General features: G+C 42.5%; 1 protein-coding gene across 1 annotated transcript in view; it reads right to left on the bottom strand.

Annotated features, from left to right (window-relative positions):
• Positions 1-25,834, bottom strand: part of ARHGEF28 (Rho guanine nucleotide exchange factor 28) — a 175,489-nt gene that overhangs the window by 131,965 nt on the left and 17,690 nt on the right. The window contains exon 2 of the mRNA XM_063127928.1: positions 22,704-22,747. Coding sequence (XP_062983998.1) covers positions 22,704-22,747 — 44 coding nt within the window. The remainder of the gene's footprint in view (positions 1-22,703; positions 22,748-25,834) is intronic.

Below are 25,834 nucleotides of genomic sequence, written 5' to 3'. Positions count from 1 at the left end.
AAATTGTAATTCTGGGTAGCTGGGCGATAAAAAAACACCACTTGTTGGGAAGCCTGAGAGGAGTTTGACCTTTTAAGTTGCTGTACCAACAGATGATATAGGTGATGCGTTTTGACTCCACAGAAGAAGAAGTGGCTTGGCTTAGCCTGACCTGTTCTGCACCCGCTCCATGCGCCTTCCAACTCTAGCCTGATGCAGAGCCAGGAGGAGGTAATGAGCAAAGTCGGTCCAGTAGACCTCAAGTAATAAGCCTTACACTACCATATTCTTATATAAGGTTAGATTTATTGCAAAATTCTTCACTGTATTCTAAACATTTTGTTAAAAAATAAATTCCATTTGCTACTTCTATATTAACATTTTCGAATTGATACTAATTCTAACAGATATCTACCCACACAGCTACTGATATTAACAAGCTAAGTCAAGCCCTTTACACATTATTAAAGAAAAGAAAAAAAGAAAAGATGAAACAATAGCAAAAGATCTGACATGTTTTATGGAGGAAATTTAGATGGAGCTGTATTTCCTTAAGTGAAGAACGACTTGCTTCGCGAAGAGTTCCTGGTTGCTACAGTTACTTTTAATAACCCTTGGACGGAATTGTCATGACGTGACTGAAGCAGCTTGATATGAAAAACAAATTGCGTAAAGTGTCGACAAGGTTTTCACTGGTCAAAATTCCCATTTAACACATCCGTCTCCAGAGCCGTTGCCCTCAATCAAGTGTAGGAACCTTTCTCCTCTCAGGGGTAATCTGTCCAGGGCCCTCCCCACATGCTCTTTCCCTCAAGATCATCACCACCCCACACAGTTTCTCTGACAGAGAAGGAGGGAAAGAAACATAGAGGAGAGGGCAGTGATGATATCAAAAGAGAGGGAGGGAGGGAGGGAGAGGGAGGGAGAGAAGAGAGAAGGAGAGAACGGGTGATGAGAGTGGGTGGTGATAATCTTGAGAGAAAGGATTAGTAATGATCTTAGCTCAAGTTCATCACTAACCCACTCTCGCTCATTCTCACTCCCTTTATCTCTCAAGATTATCACCACCCTCCATTGTTTTCTCTGAAACCAACATTGTGCAGGGGGCCCGGGTGCTAGAAAAGGCAGCATCAGGCAGTATGTATTAAGACAGAGGCAATTCTAAACAAGGAGGCTTTTATCCTACATTTGCTTCTAGATTCTTTGTGAGACTGAGATCAGTTCTTTTGCATATTTTTTATTCTGGGATTTTTCTTTCTCTGCATTTTTATATATTCTGTTACAGAACCACTAGGTGGTGCTGCAGTATAGCAGAATTGTGCAAATACATTAGGGTTCCATGCTGCCATTCGGGATATACCAGACTTTCCTCATTGGAAAGGGGGGAGAATGCTAAAATAGATGCAAAGCACGGGAAAGGCCCTGGAGGATGACAACATAGTGTAAAACACCCACAAACTACCATAAGGAATCACAAGCACACAATAAATTCCTTGTGTAGAAAGGCTCCTAGGGTGCTAGGCTTGGACGTCACAGAAACAATGCCCCATTCTGAGCTGTTTGCACATTATGACTACCCTGGGTTGTTTACATAAGTGGTCAGGCAGCATGCTTGCTGCCACGACACAGGCTCTGAACACCAGGCCTGGCCACGGCTACTCCCTGCTCAAGCCAAGCCCCACCGCTTGATACACCTGAGGCAAGGGATAAAAACCACCTTCCTCCAAACTATGTGGAGAAAGGGGTTTAAATGGAGAAGGATTTCAAGAATAAAATATGCTGTGAGTTATATGTGCTGAGGTGAATTATTGTCAGAGTGGGTGCTAAATGTATAAACTTCAGATAATATATGCCAAACAGACACGTGGAATTTTTGTGTTCGTTAAAACAAAATAATTAAAATTTATTTTAAAAGTTCACAAGCTTTGTTTCAAAATAAAACGTTTAAAACCCTTTTTGAAACCTTTCATCCAATCCTTTCACCCATTCACATACACGCTTTCCTTTCTCTCACATAATCACTCTTGAACTTTATTATCAGTATTGTTTATTATACACAAACTGTCTATCTCCACACCCCACTCTCAAAAGACACCACTCTCTACACTGAACCTCAAACTCTCCGGAACCCAAGTACTCTACACACCAAGAGCTAAAGCACAGAGAGCGCTAAAAACTCTAAGAGTACCTAAAAAGTCTCCTTCAATCCCCTCAGTCCTTCCCTTATATATCACTCCTCCCCTCCCCAGACATTCTAACTCCACCCACTCAGGCCAACATTCTAAAAACCACAGACTTACAAACTTCAGACATACATTTGGGAACTGACTTGTGGGGTGTAACGCCACACTCGCTTGCTCCAACACAGTTATGTCCACCTGTGATTTAAATAACCCATGAGTAGTCATAGGCCATAGCTAGACCTAAGGTTTATCCCTGGATCGTCCAGGGGTCAAACCTGTTCATCTAGGTGACACACAGGGGATCCAGTGCTCAGGCAGGGGCGAACCCTGGATGATCCCAGGATAAACCTTAGGTCTAGCTGTGGCCATAGTGAGCAAACTAGGCTAGAGTTTCCCTTCCCTCTGCAGGGTGCAGACAATTAAATAGGGGGAACTTAATTCCATGTTGTCACATCACACATCTTTTTTAACATTATTGAGAAGATACAGGTCAGCGGCAGCCACAAATTCCTTGTAATGTGTAGTTTGGGCCTTAGGGTACTGGGTAAAGATTGTCAAAAACTTGGAGTGAGGTTCCATCACTCCGCTGGCAGCACTTTTTTAAAAAATTACAAAGACAAACAAATAAGCACATCAAATTTAAATCCAGTTGCTGACAGAAGCTAAGACATTTAAGGGTCCCCCCTTCACTTTACAGACAAAAATATAGGCGGAATCCATGGGTTTCTTGATTTTCTTTATGGTTCTTCACAATAACAAATTATATTTACTCTCTTTTCCATGCTCTGAAGAACAGCTTTGACAAATATTGCTGCATATGGCTTTCTTTCCTTTTTATCCAAACTTGGTTTTGCTTATTTGCTATCAGGCTGTGATGGCAGCTGGGGAGAGACAGGATGCAGGTGAACTAATTGATAATGAATCAGACTAAACTCAGGAAATGGTGACTGACAATCCCCATGAACTGGGGCAATGGATAGCAATAATGGTCATTGCCAGATGAAATCTTCCATGGTCTCTATACTAAGGCTTAGAGAGCCAATGTACTGCAGTACCAAAGGGCCAGGCTACGGTGGCACTGGCCAGGAATGGTTCATCAAGGGAATTTCACTCTGTGTGTGTGTGTGTGTGTGTGTGTGCGCGCACGCACAGCTGAGTGTAAACACATGATCAGTACAGCTTAGCTTTTTGGCATCCATTTGCTAATGTGTTTGCCTATTTTTAGTTCTCATTTTGTTAAAATATAATAAAGTGCCAGATAAATGTTTATCAATCAGTCCAATGCCTTTGAAGGCACTAGCCAGACCATAGCAAAATGGGAGCAAAATTACTGCATATTTGAACAATTGAGTAGAATACTGTCAGCATGTTTTCCCTTATATCTTGAAACTTAAAAGAGCTACAGACTTCTTCTTTTTTTTAAGATGGTAAATGAAAACTAAACAATTGGAGGAAAAGAATTTGGAATATTCCTGAGCGGGACAGACTCTTTGAGGCATCTAACCCTTGCAACGACAATTCAACACACTCAATTGGCTATAGCTTTGGCACCATTTTTTGCTTGAAAAATAGTCTCTTTTCTAATGCTTCACACAACCTGTTTCCAGTAAGCTATACTTCTACTGCACCACTTTATCAGAAAGCCAGGCTGCAGCAGCCAGAGGGTCCTGAAATTGGCCTGGATTCTGATTTTTCAGTGAACATGTGATGAAATCAATGTGTTCGTCCAATTCAAACATTGCACTTCGAGAAATAAGAAATACATCAGGATCATAGCAAAATGTTATGTGTTGACAAAATGTCAACACAAAACAGTAAAACTATAAATATAAGTGTCTAAAGTGTTTACTTATTTTTAGTTTTTGTTTTCTTAAAATTTTATATAGCTCTAGGTAAGTGTTCATCAATAATGCCGGTACCTTTGAAGGTACCAGTCACAACACAGCAAAATAGGAGCAAGTTTACTGCATATTGAACACTTAAATAGAATAATCAATGCATGTTTTCCCTTATATCTTGAAATTTAAAAGGGTTACATACTTCTGCTTTTCAAGAAAAAAACTAATTCGGGCTGGGAGGGGAAGAATCTGGAATATCCCTCAGAAAGATGGACTCAGATACATTTTCTGAATGGCTTCCCATGGTAGCACCCCTTACACATCATTTCGTTTAGAAAAAAAAAAGTCTGGTAAAAATGGGTCATGATAGTAGGGTATAAAATTATACATGGGGTGGAGAAAGTGGATAGAGAGATATTTTTCTCCCTCTCTCATATCCGGGGTTTATCCAATGAAGCTGAAATTTGGAGACCCAGGACAGATAAAAGGAAGTACTTTTTCATGCAGCATATAATTAGACTATGGAATTCACTACCCAAGGTATCAGAGGATGTTGGTGGCTCCAATGTCAGTGGTACAGTGAATCCACTCCAGGTTTCAGTCAGAACCAGTCAGAAATCTAAAGAAGCTATCCTTGGATAACTCTTTTAGAGTTCTGGCTGGTTTTGACGGAAACCCAGAGCAGATTCACCATCCCACCAACATCAGAGCTACCAGCCTCCACTTCAAGTTGTAGTGATGGCCACCAACTTGGATGGCTTTAAGAAGTGATTAGACAAACTCAGGAGGAGAAGGCTATCAATGGCTACTAGTCCTGATGGCTATGTGCTACCTCCGGGATCAAAGGGTGCATGCCTCTGAATACTAGTTTCTGGAGAATACCTATTGCCCTCATATCCTGCTTGTGGACTTCCCACAAGCACTTGGTTGACTGTTGTAGCCTAGATAAGCCTTTGGTCCAATCCAGTACAGCTGTTCTTTTTGTTGGCTGACCTACTACTGAAACCAATTTGGGCCTGTTTTTCTCTTCTAAATGCTCATAAGTGAATCTGGAAAACACCACTCCACGCATTCAAATATTTTACGACACAACCAGTGTTCATCCAATTAGAGAACAGAAGGCAAACATGAAATCATATTTATGCTAAAATTCAACACAACTAATTTCAGACTGCAAACCTCACTGCAGGAAGCTGTTGGCAACTGGTATCCAAACAGTATTAATAAAAGCCTTTTCATAATTAGAATGTATGTGCGTCTGTTCCTGGCCCGGAGGTGACAGCTAACTCCATCAGTGTTAATCTGACACTCCCCTGCACCTGGGATCTACTTTCTCCCACACCTGTTGGAATCCTTCAAACCTGTGTTTATACTGTGGGGGGGACTTTTGAGGCTTAGGTGTGTGCACACACTGCCATTTTACATAAGAAACCCACAACTGTAATACATGGGCGGGAATCTCAAAAACTGTGGAATTATGTCCAATAACCCAAGGGCTTTAGACTAGATTATCTTGAAAGGTAGTCCCCTTTGCCACATTGAAAACTGCCTATGAGGCAGGAGAGGGCGAAAGTTTCAAAAACTGTTTATGAGAACAGCACAAGGATCAAAGATATAAAAAGGAAAAATAGAATTGGGTGACCCTGAAAAAGCTCTTTAGATCCCAGCATTTCTGGTGAGGGTCTCCATCAAGTTGCTTCCCTAATGCAACCTGGATGCTGAGGACATGCCTTTGCATTCCTGATAAACAGGGAAACTCAGCAGCCACAAGCTTGCCCACCGGCACTTTGATCTTTTCCTCAGTTCCCCTCCCAAGCCCAGTGTGTGGCACACCTGGAAACCTGCTGTCTATATTAGGCAAGAGAGGGGGCAGAAAAGACCCAGGGGGAAACAGGCAGAAGAAGGCATGGGTGCAGAGTCTCCTGCCCCAGTGTGTGTGTGGGGGGGGGGGGGGTTAAAAGTAAAGTGCTCTATTCAGGATTGCAACCTGGCAACCACCAGTTCCCCGTCATAATTCCAAATAGTCACTAAGATTCATCAAAATAATACCCTGCTACCTCCCCTTGCCGTAATTGCTTTTAAGTCTGCCCACACCTCTGGAATTATGGGAGGGGCCATGGCTCAGTGTTGATAAAGCACCTGCTTGGAATGCAGAAGGTCCCAGGTTCAATCCCCAGCTTCTCCAGGTAGGGCAAGGAAAGAATCCTGCCGGAAGCCCTGGAGAGCCTCTGCCAGTCAGTGTCGACAATACTGGGCTAGATGGACGAATGATCTGACTTAAAGTATAAGGCAGTTTCCTATGTTCATAGTTCAAACCGCCCAGAGAGCTTGTAAACCAGCCAGAGAGCTTCAGCTATGGGGCAGTATATAAATGTAATAAATAAATAAATAAATAAATAAATAATACCGGCCTCAGGATTTAACCTGACCAAGGAAAGACGGGTATCTCTCATTTTCTCCCACGTGAACCTGCCCAATCCTTTCAAACCATCTTCCGCCATCTGAGATTAGGTACATGGTGGACAAGGAAACGGCCTTCAGAGTCGTAGTGCCTCGTGCCTACCCAGTGAAGCCCACTTGGCAAAATCTGAATGGCTTTTAGGTACCAGGTGATGGGCATTTTATTTACCCAAGCTTTTTACAATGCTAAATGTACTGGCATTGCTGCTCTGCTTTTTTAGATATTGCTGCTGGTTGGGTATCTTTTGCTATTTTAAGTATGGCTTGTAGTTTGTATTTCTGCATCATTTACATTACAAGAGCCCTGCTGGATCAGACCAAGGGTCCATCTAGTCCAGCTTTCTGTTTACACAGTGGTCAACCAGCTGTTGACCAGGAAGATAGTGATGTTCTGTAAGTTGCCTTTTAAGTTTTTATAAGTGTTTTCAATAAATAAATGGGGATCAATGTTTTAAAGAAATGAATAGCTTCAGCTCTGTCATGGCATTTTGAGTTCTTGGACTCAGGGGAACAGACTTAGTCATTTAAGGGTGTGATCGGATGCATGTTTAGACAGGAAAATAAGCCCTATAACTTTTTTTCTGTCGAGAAATGCATAGGATTGCGCTTCTAATCACCATCACCTTCCACCTTGTTATTATTATTGTTATTATTAATAATATTTATTTATATAGTGCCATTAGTTTTCATGGTGCTGTACAGATCTCCCTTGATCTCCCATTTTGCCGTAATTGCCTACAACAGAAAGATGCAACTGTCACATTTAGCGCATCATCAGACAAGTGTTTTATCACATGCTCATTACTGGCCACTCACTTTTTTTGCAGGTCCTTTTGACAATGACGTCCACCTCCTGCACGTCTCCCACCCCTCACCATCACCAAAAAAAACCAAGACCCAGAAAATCCAACTTTTTCCAGCTGTAGTGAAATGTCCCGCCATTTCTTGCTGTGTGCAGGAGAAGCAGCAAGATAAAAACACCCACTGAATGGGCCACATGGTCATTGTTTACTTCCTCTTTCTTCCCCGTGTAAAGAAAGAGGAAGTATTGTGGGACAGAAGCGGGGGAAAGCGATGGTAAGGAAATGTGATTCTTCCCCGCCCCTGCCCCCTCTCCGGTCATATGATGCTCTTAAATTATCAAAGAGCATTCAGGGCAGAATGCACCAAGAACTCCCTTACAAAAACCACCATTTCCCATGGATTGTACAGCATTAACCCTTTGTAGACATGGATTGTACAGCCTTTGCCACTCCCTGAACAGCCCCTCATCTGCCGGGGTTGATTCTCTAACAGTTGGGCAAAAAACCGCTAAAGCTTCCATTCGGTAATCTGCAAGGATACCCATCTGCTTACACTGGCCTTTTCTGAGATGCAGGTTGGATATATCCTTAGGAGGAGCTATGCATTCAATTAACTTTTTTATTTTTATTATTCCTTGCCTTTCCATGCATTCTATGCATTCCCTAAGGTGGTTTATTACTACAAAATAGTCAGAAAAAGAAAAGAGAAACCAACATATTTATAACAACTCTTTCCCATTAAAAGACAACAACAGTATTCTTGGTTTAAAAAGTCAAGGTTTAAATTAAAAAAAATCCTGTCCCCTCTCTCTAGGCCTCTGCAGCCTGATCTAGAGAAGGACTGAAAGTAAACGTTTATTTCATATTCTATACTTTGGAAAAACTCACAGGCACTTTCTGTATGAAGCCAGAAAAACCAAGACTATTTCAAGATCTGTCCCAGATGTTATGACTAAAATTATGCCCTTATTGAAACATTCCTGTATAATGAGAACTAATGTTCATAAGATAGGAGAACTGACCTGGAACAACTGGCTCTTTTTATACATACCAAAACCTCAATTTGAGGAGGAGGAGGAGAAGGAGAATCGAGGCCCTATGTTGAGCATCCAGGCTTCTCATAGGAACACAGGAAAATGCCATCTGTCAGGCCAGACAGTGGAGGCTGGTGGCTCCAATCTCAGTAGGGCAGTGAATCTGCTCCGGGTTTCAGTCAGAACTCTAAAGAGCAACCTTAGATAGCTCTTTAGAGTTCTGACTGGTTCTGATTGGAAACTGAAGCAGATTCACTGCCCCACTGACATCGAAGCCATCAGCCTCCACTGACGATATCAATTCTAAAGAAGGCCCCCAGAGCGGATTAAGCACCCTACAGACATCAGAGCCACCAACCTCCACTGAACATCATTTGTAATTTGGACCTGCCTTCTCATACATTACTTTAGGGATATGGTGAATCTTCTTGTTCCTGTGCCCCAAGAATGACCCATTGATCGAGCCTTAGTAAAGTAAAATAACTATAGTAAACTGTGTTAAGGCTGATAGCCTAACATTCTCCCTCAAGCCCCACATTCCACTCTGGACTGGACTGGACTGGACACCACATATAGAATGGTGGTGTGTATTTTCTTCAAGTCTCCGATGGGTTCATTTCATGGGTCTACTACAACACATGGGGAACCATTTTCAGCCAGAGGCCCAAACTGATCCTGAGCCAGAACATTGATGGTCATAGGCCAGCAGTGAGCCAAGCCATTGCCCAATGTGGGTAGAACCACCACCATCCTGTGGCTCTCCTCACGTTCACACACGCCCCCTTCACAGCCCCACCTCTTTCGCTGATCCGTGCAGATCAATGGAGGGAAAGGCATACCCCCTTCTCCAGGACTGAGAGAAGAGCCTCTCTCAGCTGTAGGGCAAGGGTTTTTCTCTGATCCACAGCAAATCAGAGATAAGCCCTCTGCCCAGCCCAGGGTTGTACGGATCTTGTTAAATCCATTCTCTCTATTGGCCTTCTCAGACGACACGTACGCCATGGTTAGGCCGCTCAACCTTTTTCAGCAAATGGCTAGTGAGTGTGCTTAAACTGTAGTTATGTAGCCACCATGGTTAGGAATGGTTCACATGACACACTAAGTCATATAGTTCACACAATATGCTAAGCCATAATGTTTAGGTCAAAAAGCTTAACCACCATGGCTTAGCATGTCGTCTGAACAGGTTCTGTGTTTTTCGCGGTTGCCAGGCATCTTTTGTTCTCTCATGCACTCATTGACAGAATCTGGTATTTTTTAACGTGAGTGTTGTTCTCCTCGTGCTAATTTGTATTAGAGCTAGGGGCAAATTAGTGCCACACAAACACACACCCCATCCCCACAAAAACCAGTCCACAAGTCCATCTAATCTACATGACTTGGGAAAAGGTGGCCTGCTGTGGATTCTGCAGATCAGACTAATAGAAACCCGAACTCATTCGAAACCATTGCAGATTTCTCCAACTCTGCTAGCCGAGCCCAAGCACTGATAAAGGGGGGAAAGGTTATCACTAAACTGTGGCAGGTAGAAGAAAAGCCCTTTTCCTTTTGTCAGTGCTGGAGCAGGGGAAAGATGCTTGGCTGCCTGGAAGGTTCCCCCTGCCTGGTCTATAAGCTCAGAGTGCAACGGAGTGGCTCCCACAAGTCCAAACATCAGAAAAAAGGGGGAAATACGGTCAATACGCTAGCCCACATGACATTTCTTGATGTATTTATTATAGGGATTGTAAACGCCACCGCCGCACACACACACCCAATCAAATGCCCAAGGTGGTTTACAAAAAATTTAAGCACATTTTTAGACCAAATTAGTAACCAAAACAAAGAAATATATTGGAAGCAGCACAATCTAGAAGAGCAGCATAAAAACATAATATCTACCAGCCAAGACAAATAGATAACTTTTAATTAAAAGACCTGAAGATTGCCTGGTTCTGGAAAGAGCCACATGGAAAGAGGCACCAGGCCTATTCCCTGGGGAGAGCATTCCACAGTTGGGGTGCCACCACTAAGAAGGCCCTTTCCCAATAATAATAATAATAATAATAATAATAATAATAATAATAATAATACATTTATTTGTTACCCGCCTCTCCCTCTGGATCGAGGCGGGGTACAACATGAATGCAAACATCATATAACTAATTAAAACATTTAAAACTAATACATTATTAAAAGCATTATTAAAAACCATCTTCCATTTGCTTATGCCAGTCTGAAGCACCTTGGATAGCTCCTTTACAGTTCTGACCGGTTCTGACTGAAACCAGGAGCCGATTAACCACCCCATGACATTGGAGCCACCATTCTCCACTGGCTTATGCTGCTCTGTGCCTTTCTTGTTTACTACTGAAGTACCTAACAAACCATTTTGGGAGCTGCCAATCAGACAGACATTTTGTAAAAGGCAGAAAAAAGAAGCAAGAAGGCAAGAGAGCCCAATTCTTTCCCCCTTTTGCTTGGTGTGATCACTGTTTGTCCCTTCTCCCAGCTTTCTCCAGCTCCACATTTCGATCTTATCTTCACCAAGTCTCCAACTGTCTCGTCTCGCATTTGCTTAGGATATGACCATCTGGTTTTCATTCGGCTTGGCTAGAGAGGCTGGGCTGGCACTGGATCATGTACACTGGAGTTCTGATCCACCTTTGCTTTGTGATCATAACAGAGTCCCAAGCCAGTTCCTAAGATATCACACCTCTGTTATAATTAAATTATAATTAAATCTGAGCTCTGTGCAAAGTAATTTCAAAAGGTTCATTTAACTGAGAACACCCTTTGAAAGTGATACACCTTATGAAGCTTATTGACATCTTCCTACTTGGAAAAAAAAATCACATAGACACAGGTTGCTGTCACAAGGTCAGTCCGGGTCTAGAATCGAATGTCTGCAATGCCTAGCCAGATGGCATCTGCCTCGGCCAAAGAATATTACCTGGAATTTCAAAAGCAGCCAAGGATAAAAGTGGGTTTCCAAGTTCTAGACTTAACAGCAGGCAGGGAAAGTCTTGCAGTAACCAGGACTGCCATATTTGCCTGATACTTTTAAAGATGAATATCCAGCCCCTTTGCTCAAAAGAGGCCTCTGAACTATGCCAGAACAAAAGTTAGGCCATAGCTAGACCTAAGGTTTATCCCTGGATCGTCCAGGGGTCAAACCTGTTCATCTAGGTGACACACAGGGGATCCAGTGCTCAGGCAGGGGCGAACCCTGGATGATCCCAGGATAAACTTTAGGTCTAGCTGTGACCTTAGTTAAACCACTATGGAACTTCATTGTTACATAAACAAAATAAGGGTAACGCAAGATGTGAAAAGAAAATATACACAATGGGTCGGATCCAAACTAAGTTGCAGAGGCACTAGGTCAGTTAGTAGAAGACCTGCTTTGCATTCAGAAGGTCCCAAATTCAATCCCCGGCATTTCCAGGTAGGACTGGATAAAGTCCCGCCTGAAACCCTGGAGAGCTGCTACCAGTCTGTGGGCCTGGTTCACATGATCGCTGGCACCCGCCCTAGCTTAAATAACCCATGGGCTGTTCTTGAGTTGTGGATGGTTTGCTAACCACAGCGGCAACCCACCTTGCACCAGGTTTGGAGGTCATGATAAGCCACAGCGACTGCACACCAAGGCTTAAATATTCACAATGGTGGCTCGCAAGCACAACCCATTATGGCTTGCATGTTATAGCATTCATTCCTGGGGTGTTTAACCCAGGAATTGCAGAAGAGCAGAGTATGCAGACTGTGCGTTTGCCATTTCCAATTTCAATTAACAACCCAAGAATGCCCCATTTCTCAGTTGTTTTGTGATGTCCAAACCCAGAAACTTTGAATTGTTCATGAGTGAAACAACACAGAATCTCTGGGCTGTTTAACCCATGAACAGCCCAGATTCTGGATTTGGGTGTTGCTGGGTTGTTAATCAAAATTGGAAATGGCTTGCATGCTCCACTTGTCCCTGGCAGTTAAACAACCCAGGGTCACTGCCTGGATACAACCCTTTGGCTTTCATTTAGAGCCCCTATAGGAACATAAACTGACATGGCAAGACATTAGTGTTATGCAGCAATTAGAGTGTTGAACTAGGACTTGGGAGACCCAGGTTCAAATGCCCAGTCAGTCATAAAGCTGATTGATCTTGGGCCAATCACTATCTCACTGCCTAACCTACCTTTGGGATGACAAACCTGGAGGGGCAGGGGAGAGAATCTATGAACACTGCATTACGCACTTTGGAGGAAAGGCAGAATATAAATATTTTGTAATAAATAAATAAATAAATGATGTTGTGCGGACTTTATACTGTTAGTTTTACCCTACCCTGTGCCTGCTTACCCTACCCTGTGCCTGTTGGCATTCTCTTCCCCTCCTTATTGTTTTACTATGACTTTATTAGATTGTAAGCCTATGTGGCAGGGCCTTGCTATTTACTGTTTTACTCTGTACAGCACCATGTACATTGATGGTGCTATATAAATAAATAAATAAATAATAATAATAATAATAATAATAATAAATAAACATACGCATGTTTTTTCCCCTATTTGTTCCTATGATTCGATATAAACTGGACAGATATTACCAAAAGTTATGCACTTTTAAGTCCCATTTATTTTAATGGGGTAGATTTAAGCACATGTTTAACTACCCCACAGAAAATCAATGGGATTTAAAAGTGGGTAGGACTGGGCCGCTGCATCCATGGAGGAGTTTAACAAGCCCAGCAGCTGTTGCTATGAACAAGAATACAAAAACCTTAACCGCAAAAGATGAAAAATAAAATGTGAAAGGAGTGGCAGTTAAGTAACCCAAGTCAACTAACAAAACGAACACGTAGCCAATATACTTTTTTGAGCCTATAAACATTCTATCTGAAGATTAGAGTCTAATGAACAGTTGTTGATGTTTTGTTTAAGGAAAAAGCATGTGACTACCTGTATGAATAGAATGAAACTAGATACGGCAAACCTAAGTAGCTGCCACCATCACACACCCAAAGGAGGAGGGGGGAAACCCGACAAAATTAAACCAAGTCCCAGAGAGTAAGCAAAGCCAATCAAGGCTTTGTAGAGATGTTAACTTGAAAGAAGTAAAGATGACCCAGAGTCCTGTGGCATTTAAAGACCAATTGCTTTTAGCACAAGCTTTTGTGGGGGGAGGTTCTACTTTATTATATGCAAACAGAATTTTAAAGGTTTTTTTTAAAAAAAGAAAAAAGCTGGTCAGCCTATTCTGCATAAACCAATGCTTAAATGTGAGGTCTAAGCAAAGTTGGACAACTCATGACTGAACAATAGATATGTTTTCACACTAGAAAAAGAGCTAAATTGCCTTGCACAGGTTTGCAGTTAACCAAAACCAACAAGGAAAGAAAGGTTATCTGCAAGTTCCCGCAGGATCAAAAGAATGCTACCGTGACTGTACAACTGCAACATGAAAATAAGATTTCAGAGAATAGTTATCTAAAATAAATGAGAGCATTTGTCATTGTAGGCTAAATGTATATTGACATCTGATAAGAGAAACTTGTGCTATATCACACATTTCTCACTACCTGAAAAACTCACTCTGGGCTTGCAGTGGTTCAGCACTTAACAGCCCCGAACCTGTTTGAGTCCTTCAGATAATTTCACTAGTGAACTAGACCTCACGCTGTTCTATTCTAGCTGTCACACAAGCATATCTATGATGTGGTGTAGTGGCTAATGTGTCGGACTGGGAGTCAGGAGATCCGAGTTCTAGTCCCCACTCGGCCATGGAAACCCACTGGGTGACTTTGGGCCAGTCAGACTCTCAGCCCAACCTACCTCACAGGGTTGTTGTTGTGAGGATAAAAATGGAGATGAGGAGAACTATATATACTGCCTTGGGTTCTTTGGAGGAAAAAATGCAGGATATAAATGCAATAATAATAATAATAATAGTAATATATTAAGAATTATAATCTATGAGTTTATTAGTGATCATGTTGTATTGTTACGTGTGTTGTTTTTTGTTGCCTCTGACTTTAATTTTGTTTCAGAACAAAATAAAATCCCATGTGAAAAATATCAGAAATCTCTCAGTGGCATATAGCAATAGACTTCCTCAGTCCCCTGCAGCCCTCCAATAAACTCCAGAGATGGTATAGTCTCACCATCACTATCACCACCCTGACCTCAATTTCTTCCCCAAACCCTGCAGAAATAAAGAGCTTAAGGTGCTCACAAAGGGATGATAGTTTCTGAAAGCAAGTGATCATTACTAAATGCAATGCCAGTTCTCTGACATAAGAGGCATTTTGCATAATAGCAGTTTGGGGTTGGGATTCAAGATGCTACTCAGCCATGCCTAAGGACTTGTGCTTCCCCAACGGGATATGTGACTTGTGTGGGAGGGTCAGGTAAGACCTACAGCCCTTACTGACACTGCTCACCTTGCCTTACGAGCTTTGAGAAATTCTACTATGATTAAGAGAATTTTTTTTTTCTCCATCAACGTTCAAAAGTCTTTTATGGGTAAAAAAATAATCTTTTATATCTTAAGCATCGGCTCCTCACAAATGTATCTCCCCAGACGCTAAGATCACCTTCAGCAGTCCTTTTCCGGGAACCCCGACCAAAGGAAGTGAGGTGGGTGACTACTAAGAAGAGGGCCTTTTCTGCTGTGGCACCTGGTTGTGGAATGAGCTTCCCAGAGAGGTTCACCTGAAGCCCACATTCTGCTCTTTCTGGAGCCAGGAGAAGACCTTTTCCAAGGCATTTTAGTCTTTTAGCTCTCTTGTTTTAAATCTGTTATTCTACTTTAAATCTCTGCATTGCTGCAAGCTTTTTATTGTGGTTTGTACGTTTATATTGTAGTTATAGGCTTTTCCATTTTATATCATATTTTATGATGCATTTCATGGTTTTAATTGTTGTGAACTGCCCAGAGAGCTCTGGCTATTGGATGCTATAGAAATGTAATAAATGAACAAATAAATAAACAAATAAATAAATAAAATTTAGATGGCCATGGCCTCAGGGGAGAGAGTGTAGCTCAGTGGTAAAGCGGAGAGTCTCCAGTTCAAAGGGTCAGGGAGCAGGGGACATGGAACTCCTCTGCCTGAGCCCTGGGCAGGCACTGCAATAGACAAGACTCAGCTAGAAAGAATCATCACACGGGGGAAATCGCATGTCCTTACCGTCACTTCTCTGCCTGTGCTTTTGTCCCTCATTACTCCCTCTTTTGAAAGAAGAAGTAAACAACGTGCATGTGGCCCATTCAGTGGGCCGTTTTGATCACACTGCTTTTCCTGCACACAGCAGGAGTTAGCACAAAGCTCAGTCTCAAAAATAATTCCAATTTACCAGGGTCTTTTTTTGTCACGCAAAGAAGGCTAGAAGAGGAGGGATGAGCATGAGACACAGACAATGTCATGAACAGGACTCGCAAAAACGCTCATCTGAAGATGCCCTTGGTATAAGACAGATTCCTATGTTCCAGTGCAGGCTGGTGGCTCCAATGTCAGTGGAGCAGTGAATCCGCTCTGGGTTTCAGTCAAAACTCCATTCTGAGTTTCAATCAGAATCAGTCAGATTTCACTGCCCCACTAACATCAGAGCCACCAGCCTCAACTGCTATGTTCCTATGAGCTCAATATTTATTTATAGTGACCACAATCCAGAAAACCTGTTTTGTGCATTCAAATATTTGCATGAATGACCAGTGGAGATCTTTACTTTATTTTTTCCTTTGACTACCACATGCTTTCGAGAATGCTTCTGAACCTGGCATGAATTTCTAAAGCAATAGCCATGCAGCTGGGGTGTGTGTGTGTGTGTGTGTGAAAAAGAGAGAAAGATTTCATATCAAAACAACTCTGAAAGCACACTTATAGTTGCATGGTTTTCTGGATTACTGCCTGATCACAATCCAGATTGTGACTCTACTTATGCATATCTTGAGCAGCAATTAACAAAAATAAATGCAATGCACGAACAACTTATAATTACATGTTATTACTCAGTTTGGGCACATGCTTCTTGCACTGTAGGGGTACAGAGCCTGCATATAGAAGATTCTAATAGGTCTCAATAGAACGCTGCAGTCATCTACACACACACACACACACACACACAGAGAGAGAGAGAGAGAGAGAGAGAGAGAGAGAGAGAGAGAGAGAGCACTGTAATTTAGGAGGAATGGGGAAGTCAATGCACGCCTCCCATATCCCCATCCAGCCCTTTCTCTCCATGCCTTGAAAAAAAATTGTACTCCAAGGCAGGGATAGAGGACTGGATCAGGATACGACCAGGATGCTCATTCATTCAATGTCTTATCACACTGCCTTCATGAAAGTCCACGGACGTCTGTAGGTTTGGAGAAGAAAGGAAGCAGGACTTTATAGAGCTCCATTAAGAACTTCCTCACCTATGATATATGAGTGGACCATTGTAAATACGCGACAACTGGACACGAAATGAAAAATATGTAAGATAAGAACATAAGAAGAGCCCTGCTGGATCAGACCAAGGGTCTATCTAGTTAATCACTCTGTTCACACACTGGCAAACCAGCAGTCAACTGGGAACCCACAAGCAGGACACAAGTACAACAGCACCCTCCTGCCCATGTTCCTCAGCAGCTGGTGTACGTAGGCCTACCGTCTCTGATACTGGAAGTAGCACATAGCTATTGGGGCTAGTAGCCATTGATAGCCTTCTCCTCCTGGAATTTGTCTAACCACCTTTTAAAGCCGTTCAAATTGGTGGCCCTCATTACATCCTGTGGTAGTCAGTTCCATAGTTTAACTATGCACTGTATGAAGAAGTGCTTCCTTTTATCTGTCCTGAATCTCCTACGAATCAGATTCATAGGACGTATGAAGTATTTTGAGAGAGGGAGAAAAATATCTCCCTATCCACTTTCTCCACACCATGCATAATTTTGTGCACCTCTATCATGCCCCCCATTACTCGCTTATTTTCTAAGCTAAACAATTCCAGCTGTTGCAACCTTTCCTCACAGGGGAGTTGCTCCAGCCCCTTGATCATTTTAGTTGCTCTTTTCTGCACTCCCCCCCCACTCTACAATATACTAGAACTGTACACAGTACTCTAAGCCCATTTCTACACCTGCCTTTTTCCAGGGATCATCCCTGTGCATGCAAATGACACACAGGGGATCCTGGGAGCAGGCAGGGACGATCCCTCCATTTTCCTGGGATAATCCTTAGGTGTAGGAAGGGCCTCTGTGTGGTCGAATCACATATTTGTATAAAGGGAATATGATCTTGGCAATTCTATTTTCAATTCCTTTTCTGATTATACCTAACATGGAATTTGCCTTTTTCACAGCCACTGCACACAGAGTTGACATTTTCATTGATCTGTCCACCACAACCCAAGATCTCTTTCTTGGTCTGTCACCGCCACCTAATACTTGAAGTTGGGAATTTTCACCCCAATGTGCATCACTTTGCACTTGCTTACAATGAACCACATTTGCCATTTTGACGCCCACTCTCCCACTTTGGAAAGATACTTTTGGATCTTCTCACAATCCCTTTTTATTTTAACCACCCTAAATAATTTAGTATCACTTCATGGCCTTTCACTGCTCAAGCCTAATTCCAGATCATTTATGAACCAATTGAAAAGCATTGGTCCCAATACAGATCCCTGTGGGACCCAACTATTTACTTCCCTCCATTGGGAGAATTTCCCATTTATTCCTACTCTCAGGTGTCTGTTCTTTAACTAGTTACTGATCCATAAGAGGACCTCTCCTCTTATTCCATGACTGCTAAATTAGCTCAAGAGTCTTTGGCGAGCAACATTATCAACAGCATTTTGGAAGTCCAAGTAAACAATATTACTCTTTTCTACATGTTTACTGATACTCTCAAAGAATTCCAAAAGGTTATTGAGACAGGACTTATGTTTGCAGATGCCATGTTGATTCTTTTTCAGCATGGCTTGTCCTTCTATACGCTTACAAATCTTTAATCATGTTTTCAACCAATTTATCTAGAACAGATATTATACTACCCAACCTGTAATTCTCTGGATCCCTTTTTAAAAACTGGAGTTACATTGGCTATCTTCCTGTCGACTTTGGGACGTGTTGCATATTTTGCTTAGAAGATCAGCAATTTCATACCTGAGTTCTTTGAGCAACCTAGGATCAATAAAGTATAAAACTTCATCTTTTGTCACCATTGTTTGCTTCAGTTCCTCAAACTCCCTCCCTGAAAACAACACTTCAAGCACAGATACAATATTTGTCCTATATCTTCTGCAGTGAAGACCAATGCAAACAATTTATTCAGCTTCTTGTCTCCTTGTTCTCCTTGAATACTCCTTTAACTCTATCATCATCCAACAGTCCAGCTGTCTCTCTAGCTGATTTCCTGCTTCTGATATATTTAAAGAATTCTTTATTGTTGGACTTGATATTATTAGTGATGTGCTCTTCAAAATGCTTTTTTTTTTTTTTTTTGCATCTCTTATTGTCTGCTTGCATCGCCTCTGTGCAGGTTTGTGCTCCCTTTTGTTTTCCTCACTTGGGCAAGTCTTCTGTTTTCTGAAGGAAGCCCTCCTTTCTCTAATGGCCCCCTTGACACTGCTCGTTAACCATGCTGGTGATAAACTCCAAGCATTAAGAAGGGATTTAACCCTCTTGACACCCCCTTTCAACTTCTTTTTTACTGGTTGCCTCATTTTAGAGAATTTTCCCACTTAAATATATATTAAATCCGATAGCGGTCACTGCTTCCAACTGGCTCAACAATATTTACATCTCATACTAGGTCCTGGGAGATGCCATTTAGGATTAAATCCAGGCTCGCTTCCACTCTGTGTGGTTCCACAATGACAATAACAGGATCAGAATCTGATCACACCTATAAACATGGTGGCTATAGAAATGACCAGATTTGTCATGAAGTAGTTGCTGGCCTCTATAAAAAAAATATTTTACTGACCCAATTATTCACTTCAAAACCAGTCAATTTATTAATCACACCACGACACCTGTATGTTGCAGATGCCCAATGATTTCCTTTAAATCTCATAAAATTACATTTGTTTGAGGCTGAAGCTGATTCAAAACCTGAGCACTTCAAATGTTATAATTTGAACTCCAGCAACTCTCCTTAGGATTTCAGTCTTGCTCTTTTTCAAGGCGAGGTTTTTATTGATTCGTTTGACCCTGAATAATGTTCAGTTCACTTTCTGCTGGATGCAATATGTCAAACTAAATCATCACCTTGACCCGTTCTCCTTCCCAGTCCACAAACAAAACAGGTTGTATGTGACTCATCTTTTTGTAGTTCTATGAGTTCCATGCCACTACTTTTTCTTTTTAAACTCAAGGAGAAGATCGTTTTCATCATCTCCACCCTAGACATCTTTGAAATCTTCAAAACCCAAATGTATAGAATTTCAGCCAAACACAGCAAGCCAGAAATCTATTCATGGAAAATGGACAAAAGAACCGCTTTCAGTGCCTGATTTAAATACAGCCTTGATTTTGTTTCCCATGAAAGGTATACTAATAAGGCAGGAGTTTCTCTAATGGAAGGAACTCCCAAGTGGTTTATATACTGAATTAGAAACCAATTACAGGCCAGCTCTTTGCTGTTTTATCAGTAGAGCAATTGTGCCTGATTTCCATGTGGTACCTGTTCATACAAAGCCAGATTGCCCATGTTCGATTATGTGGTTCTGGGTCTTTTTACAAGACAATTAATTTTGTTATTATTTATTCATAACCGCCCTCCCCAACCTGGTGCCCTCCAGATATCTCGGACTACAATCCCCTTCATTCCCAACCAGCAAGAACATTGCCTGATTTATATAACACTTAAATGTTTCACATCTCTACTGCAACCCTAACCCAAGGCTCAACAATAAAACATTGCAATGTAAGAAATAGGATAACACATATAGTACATCCCTATGCATGTTTACTTACATAAGGGGCATGTCTTGATGGCGGTGCATTGGCACCGCTACCCCTCAAACCACCATGTTTACGCACCTTTGCGTTGTCCCCACGCGAAGGAGAGGTTGTGACAGGAGGGGAGGGAGGAGCCACTGTGCCACACCACCGGATGGGCACCGCTGTGGCTCAGCGTGTCCCTTCCTAGTCCCCCACCCCTTTACCTTGCTCTTCTGGGAGGACGGGGATCATCTTGGCTCTCCCCAGAAGAGGAGAGGAAGCGGCCCGGCAGCCGAAGGAGAAAGCAAGGGGGTTGTGACAGGAGAGGAGGGAGGAGCCGCTTTCCCCTGTCACGGCATGCCAGTACCTTGTCTGTTGTGTTTTGGGTTTTTTTATGGTTTTGCGCAGGAGTGTGGAGGCAGCCCAATGATCAGTTGCCTTGCTTGGCTGCCCCCTCCCACCTGTCTGGGCCTGCCACATGTGGCTCCATTTTGGTTTTGTTTGTTTGGTTTTGTTTAACTGAGCTGCTCTGCAGGCCCACGGAGGCGCATAGCCAGCCTAATGGCCATTTGACTTTCTGCATTGCCCCCTCCCCCTGTCGCTGCCGATGGTGACCCAATCAGGGTTGGCCAATGGCTGGGGACACACCTCTGGCGCAATGCCAGAGGCGGGAAATAGACGGAAGATGCAGGTCTGTCCCTCGCTGGCTTGAAAAAGTTGGGCTAAGTGCCCAAACTTTTAAAAGAGGGGCTTTGGGAGAATGCCTCAGGAGGGCTCCACAATGGCGGCTGTGTAATATACATGACCTGCCGATGCTGCAGATCCCCCCCAGGGCAAACCTCTCATCAAGAGAGGTCCAAGAATATAAGAAGAGCCATGCTGGCCTAAACCAAGGGTCCATCAAGTCCAGCTCTCTGTTCACACAGTGGCCAACCAGCTGTTGACCAGGGAACCACAAGCAGGATGTTCTCCAGCAACTGATACTGGAGGTAGCACATAGCCATCAAGACCCGTAGTCATTGATAGCCATCCAAATTGGTGGCCATCACTACATCTTATGGTTGTGAATTCCTTAGTTTAACCATGTGCTGGGTGAAGAAGTACTTCCTTTTATTTGTCCTGAACCTCCCACCAACCAGCTTCATGGTTGACCCCGGGTTCTAGTTTTATGAGAGAGGGAGAAAAATGCCACCCTATCACCCTGCATAATTCTGTACACCTCTATCATGTCTCCCCTTAGCCTCCTTTTTTCCAAGTTAAACAATTCCAGATGCTCCAGCCCCGATTGTTTTAGTTTCCTTTTTCTGCACTTGGAAGTAAATCCCCAGTGGCTCAATGGTTCTACTCTAAGCATGACTAAGGGTGCAATCCTATGCATATTTAGACAGAGAAAACTCAGACAGCTTCCAGCATTCCCCAGCCAACCAAGATGCCTGGGGAATGCTGGGACTTATAGGGCTTATTTCTGTCTAAACAGGCATAGGCCTGCACCCTACGTCTGGATCCAACCCATTGGTTTCAATGAGAATTAAATGCAATGAAGTTTTGGCACTTTGAGACAAAGCTTTCATTGCACCATCGCCCTGCCTCATTCATGGAATTCTACAGGGGGTCCAAACAACAATGTCTTCCTCTCGCAATCCTCCCAGGTTTTCCCACCACTACTTCTGTTTCTTTTCTTACCACAGAAAAACTGTTACATTTTTTAAAAAAACGAGCTGCACATTGCCTTATGGTTGGTAGCATTCTTCCAAGAAGCACCCTTTGTCTAGACCCAACCTAATAAAATCACTAAGGCCCCATTCAGAAGACCCCTTAAACTATGGCCTTAACCATGGTGGTTAAGCCAGAAAGCCGGGCCGTGTTCAGAAGACACCTTAAACCACAGTTTTAACCATGCTGAGTAAAGCAAAAAGCCTTATTCACCATAGTTGAAGCCGTGGTTTAAGGTGTCTTCTGAACACAGCCTGGCTTTCTCGCTTAACCACCATGGTTAAAGCCATGGTTTAAGTTGTCTTCTGAATGGGCCCAAAATGTATTTTAGGGTTAGTGGGGCTGCCCCTAAAAAGCATTCAAAAGTTGTATTCCAGCCCCAGGTCCAATTTTCCTTATTTGCCATTGGGGCTATTTTGACATCAGGGTGTAGGACAGAACATTTACATTTATAATAGAAATATTTATTTTCCCAAACCATAATGAAACTGGAATGACTATTTTCACACCACAGTTACCATCTCCATTCCAAGTGCTACCAGCCCTAACAAGGCTAAAGTGCAGTAATCTGGATGTCACAATGTGAAAACTATTTCTGCAGGAAAGGCATGAACGCTTGCTATACCAGCTCAAATGAAGCAGCAGCATTCAACGGCTTAAAGTCCCGGTCAAGCCGGCCACAGAATGTTTGCTTCATTCATGCAGCTTCTCAATAACCACCAACAACAACCCGCCTTCAAAACAAAAGAAAGGACCTTTAGGGCAGAAGCCTAATGTTGTGGAACTTACATAAAGAGGCACTTCAGCAGGGCTCAATTCCATCCTCGCAGCATCTACAAACAGAGAAAACCAAAAGAATTATCACACACTTAATTGAAAGGCATTGACACCATTCTGTGCGCAGTTCAGAATCCGAAACCCATCCCCATGGTATCTCAATGGCTGCCCAAACAATTTCCTAGCATCTGTAAGAGCCATAGCTCTTGGTACATTTCTCCATGACAAAGGAAACATGGCAATTGCAAAGGTGGGACTATGGGAAACATTAACCTTTCGACCAATTAAAAACCATTTAAACGAATTTGCCCAGCATAAAACCTTCAGGACAGCTGCCAATTGTGTTCAAAAAGAATCACACAAGCTCTTAATTCACAGCCCCACCAATTAAAATTTATCGCTTAAATAAATGAAAGGTTTTGTTGATCGATCTACTGATTAAAGCGTGTGACCCTATTAAAAGGCAGGGCCTTCATTTCCTTTTGTAAAGGACAATGTAATGTCTGTAACACAAACAAGCCGGTGGATTTTTATAACAAGTGAAAATTTAACAGGAACCGTTAGCCGAAGAATTAAAACTTGTGAATCATACTTTCCCCTATGGTAAAGAAAACAAGAATGGAATGATATTGATGCCTGTGCTTCTCATCACACATGCATTTCCTGACAGTATCCTATGCAAACCTGGCTGCCTTGATAACCATACAGAGAGCTGAAATATATCAGTCTGATGAAAAATTAAGCAGGGAAAAATATAATCAAGATTATTTCTAAAGTGGAAAACTATGTTTGTGTTTTAAAGAACTTCCAGTGGTTCAGCAATTATTGCAACACACTCTTATGTTTTGCCTGATGCCTCACCCACCATCTTACAGAAGCTCATAAACTCTCTCTCCAAACAGCAGTCCTGGGTGGTTACTTGCAAGTAAATGTGTTCACATGTAGGCTGAGGCAGGGTGTGGTTGTTTCAAGCAAGAAGCTAGCTAGAGCTCTTTCCTCTCGCTGATCTTCTTGAGAGGGAGTTATCTGGGGTGACCATATGGAAAGGAGGACAGGGCTCCTGCAGCTTTAACAGTTGTATTGAAAAGGGAATTTCAGCTGGTGTCATTTGTATGCATACAGCACCTGGTGAAATGCCCTCTTCATCACAACAGTTAAAGCTGCAGGAGCTCTGCCCTCCTGACCAGGTACAAAATAAGTCAGGGCTCCTGCAGCTTTAACTGTTGTGATGAAGTTTGCATTTGACCAAGTGCTGCATGCATACAAATGACACCTGCCGAAATTCTCTTTCCTATACAACTGTTAAAGACACAGGAGCCCTGTCCTCCTTTCCATATGATCACCCTAATTGAAATTAAGTGGACCTGAAGACAGAAAGTGGACCTGAAAGCAGAAAGGGACCTGAAGACAGCTGCCCTAAGGGCAAGGAGTAAGATTTTCTGGGTGTGGAGATCTGTACACTGCAGTACTGAGTTTTTAATTGGATAATCCATCTATTAAGACTGCATGAATGAACGGTTGCAGGTCATTAAACACTTTACCTTTATTCTTCTATCAAAGCCGCAACGGGCATCCCCCAAAACATCTTACTTGAAATTAATTCAGAACAAAAAACCCTCCAACTCAGAATAATTCAGGGATGAAAGTATTAAGCACAATGTCCTCATGACAACAACCAGACAACAACAGAAATAAGACCTAAAGGAGGTCACCTTCACTGAGAAGCTGATTTGCTATTCAAGTTGAATATTTTCCAAAATCAATATGTTTCTCTTTTGCACAGTCTGTTATTTCATACCGTGCAGGATGCAATGAGTCAGAAATTGTTTAAACATTTCTCCCCCTGTATATGCAAAACGTACCCTTTTCCTCCTACAACAACACAAAACTCCTTCAATGGACTCCTATGAGCGGTTGTTTCACACGTTGTGTTGCTTGCTGACTGGGAAGTAATCTTTAGGTTGGGGGTGGGGGTAGGAGAGTATTCCATATAAGTTAAAGCACAGGGCAAAGTTTCTTTTCACCATCCGGTCACTGATCAGGTGTCTGACAGAACCAGTGGCTACCCAATCAGTAGACCTGCAACACAGAGATCATTCAAGAAGCAGCTGGACAACCATCTGTCAGGGATGCTTTAGGGTGGATTCCTGCATTGAGCAGGGGGTTGGACTTGATGGCCTTGTAGGCCCCTTCCAACTCTGCTATTCTATGATTCTATGATTCTATGATTCATGCTATGCAACGCTTCAAGCACTCAGACATGCACTTTTAACTTATGTTTAGATCATCTCCGTGCAGGGAATATGTTCTGAATGCAAGGTCCCTCGTTCATCATTTTTTAAAGTATGCACAGAGGCAAAACTAATTATGTGCCTACTGCCTGTGTTTTGTCGTTTTCTTTCCTCATAAAAATGGCATACTGTAGCAATGGTCTGGAAACTTCAGCAGGTACAAAACAGGGCAGCCTGCCTATTAACAGGGACTGGCTGGCGAGACCATATCATGCCAGTCCTTCTACAACTTCATTGGCTGCCAGTCCAGGTCCGGGCCCGATTCAAAGTGCTGGTACTAACATTCAAAGCCCTAAACGGCTTGGGGCCAGATTATTTGAAGGAACGCCTCCTCCCATATGTGCCTGCCTGGACCTTAAGATCATCTACAGGGGTCCTTCTCCGCGAGCCCCTGCCAAGGAAGTGAGGCAGGTGGCTACTAGGAGGAGGGCTTGCTCTGCTGTGGCACCCCGGCTGTGGAATGAGCTCCCCAGAGAGGTTCGCTTGGCGCCTACAGTGTAGTCCTTTTGTCGCCAGCTGAAGACCTTTTTATTTTCTCAGCATTTTAACACTTAATTTAACTTAAATTTAAACTTTGCTGTTTTAATTCTATATTTTAACCTATATCAATTTTTGCTGTGTGGTTTTAATCCTGGTTGTACTTTTTATATTGTATTTTGTATTCATGTTTTAAAATTGTTGGTTTTATGCTTTTCATGGGTTTAATTTTTGTGAACCGCCCAGAGAGCTTCGGCTATTGGGCTGTATGAAAATGTAATAAATAAATAAATAAATAAATGGCCCAATCAAACCTGCCATGATTGGCTTGGCTACCTGGCCTTCCTTATGACAGCCTAGGATCTGTCTTGGCCC

Source organism: Elgaria multicarinata, chromosome 6 (assembly GCF_023053635.1).
Source record: "Elgaria multicarinata webbii isolate HBS135686 ecotype San Diego chromosome 6, rElgMul1.1.pri, whole genome shotgun sequence".
Lineage (NCBI taxonomy): Eukaryota > Metazoa > Chordata > Lepidosauria > Squamata > Anguidae > Elgaria > Elgaria multicarinata.
The sequence above is the reverse complement of the archived record's forward strand: the minus strand, read 5'-3'. Positions and strand labels throughout refer to the sequence as shown.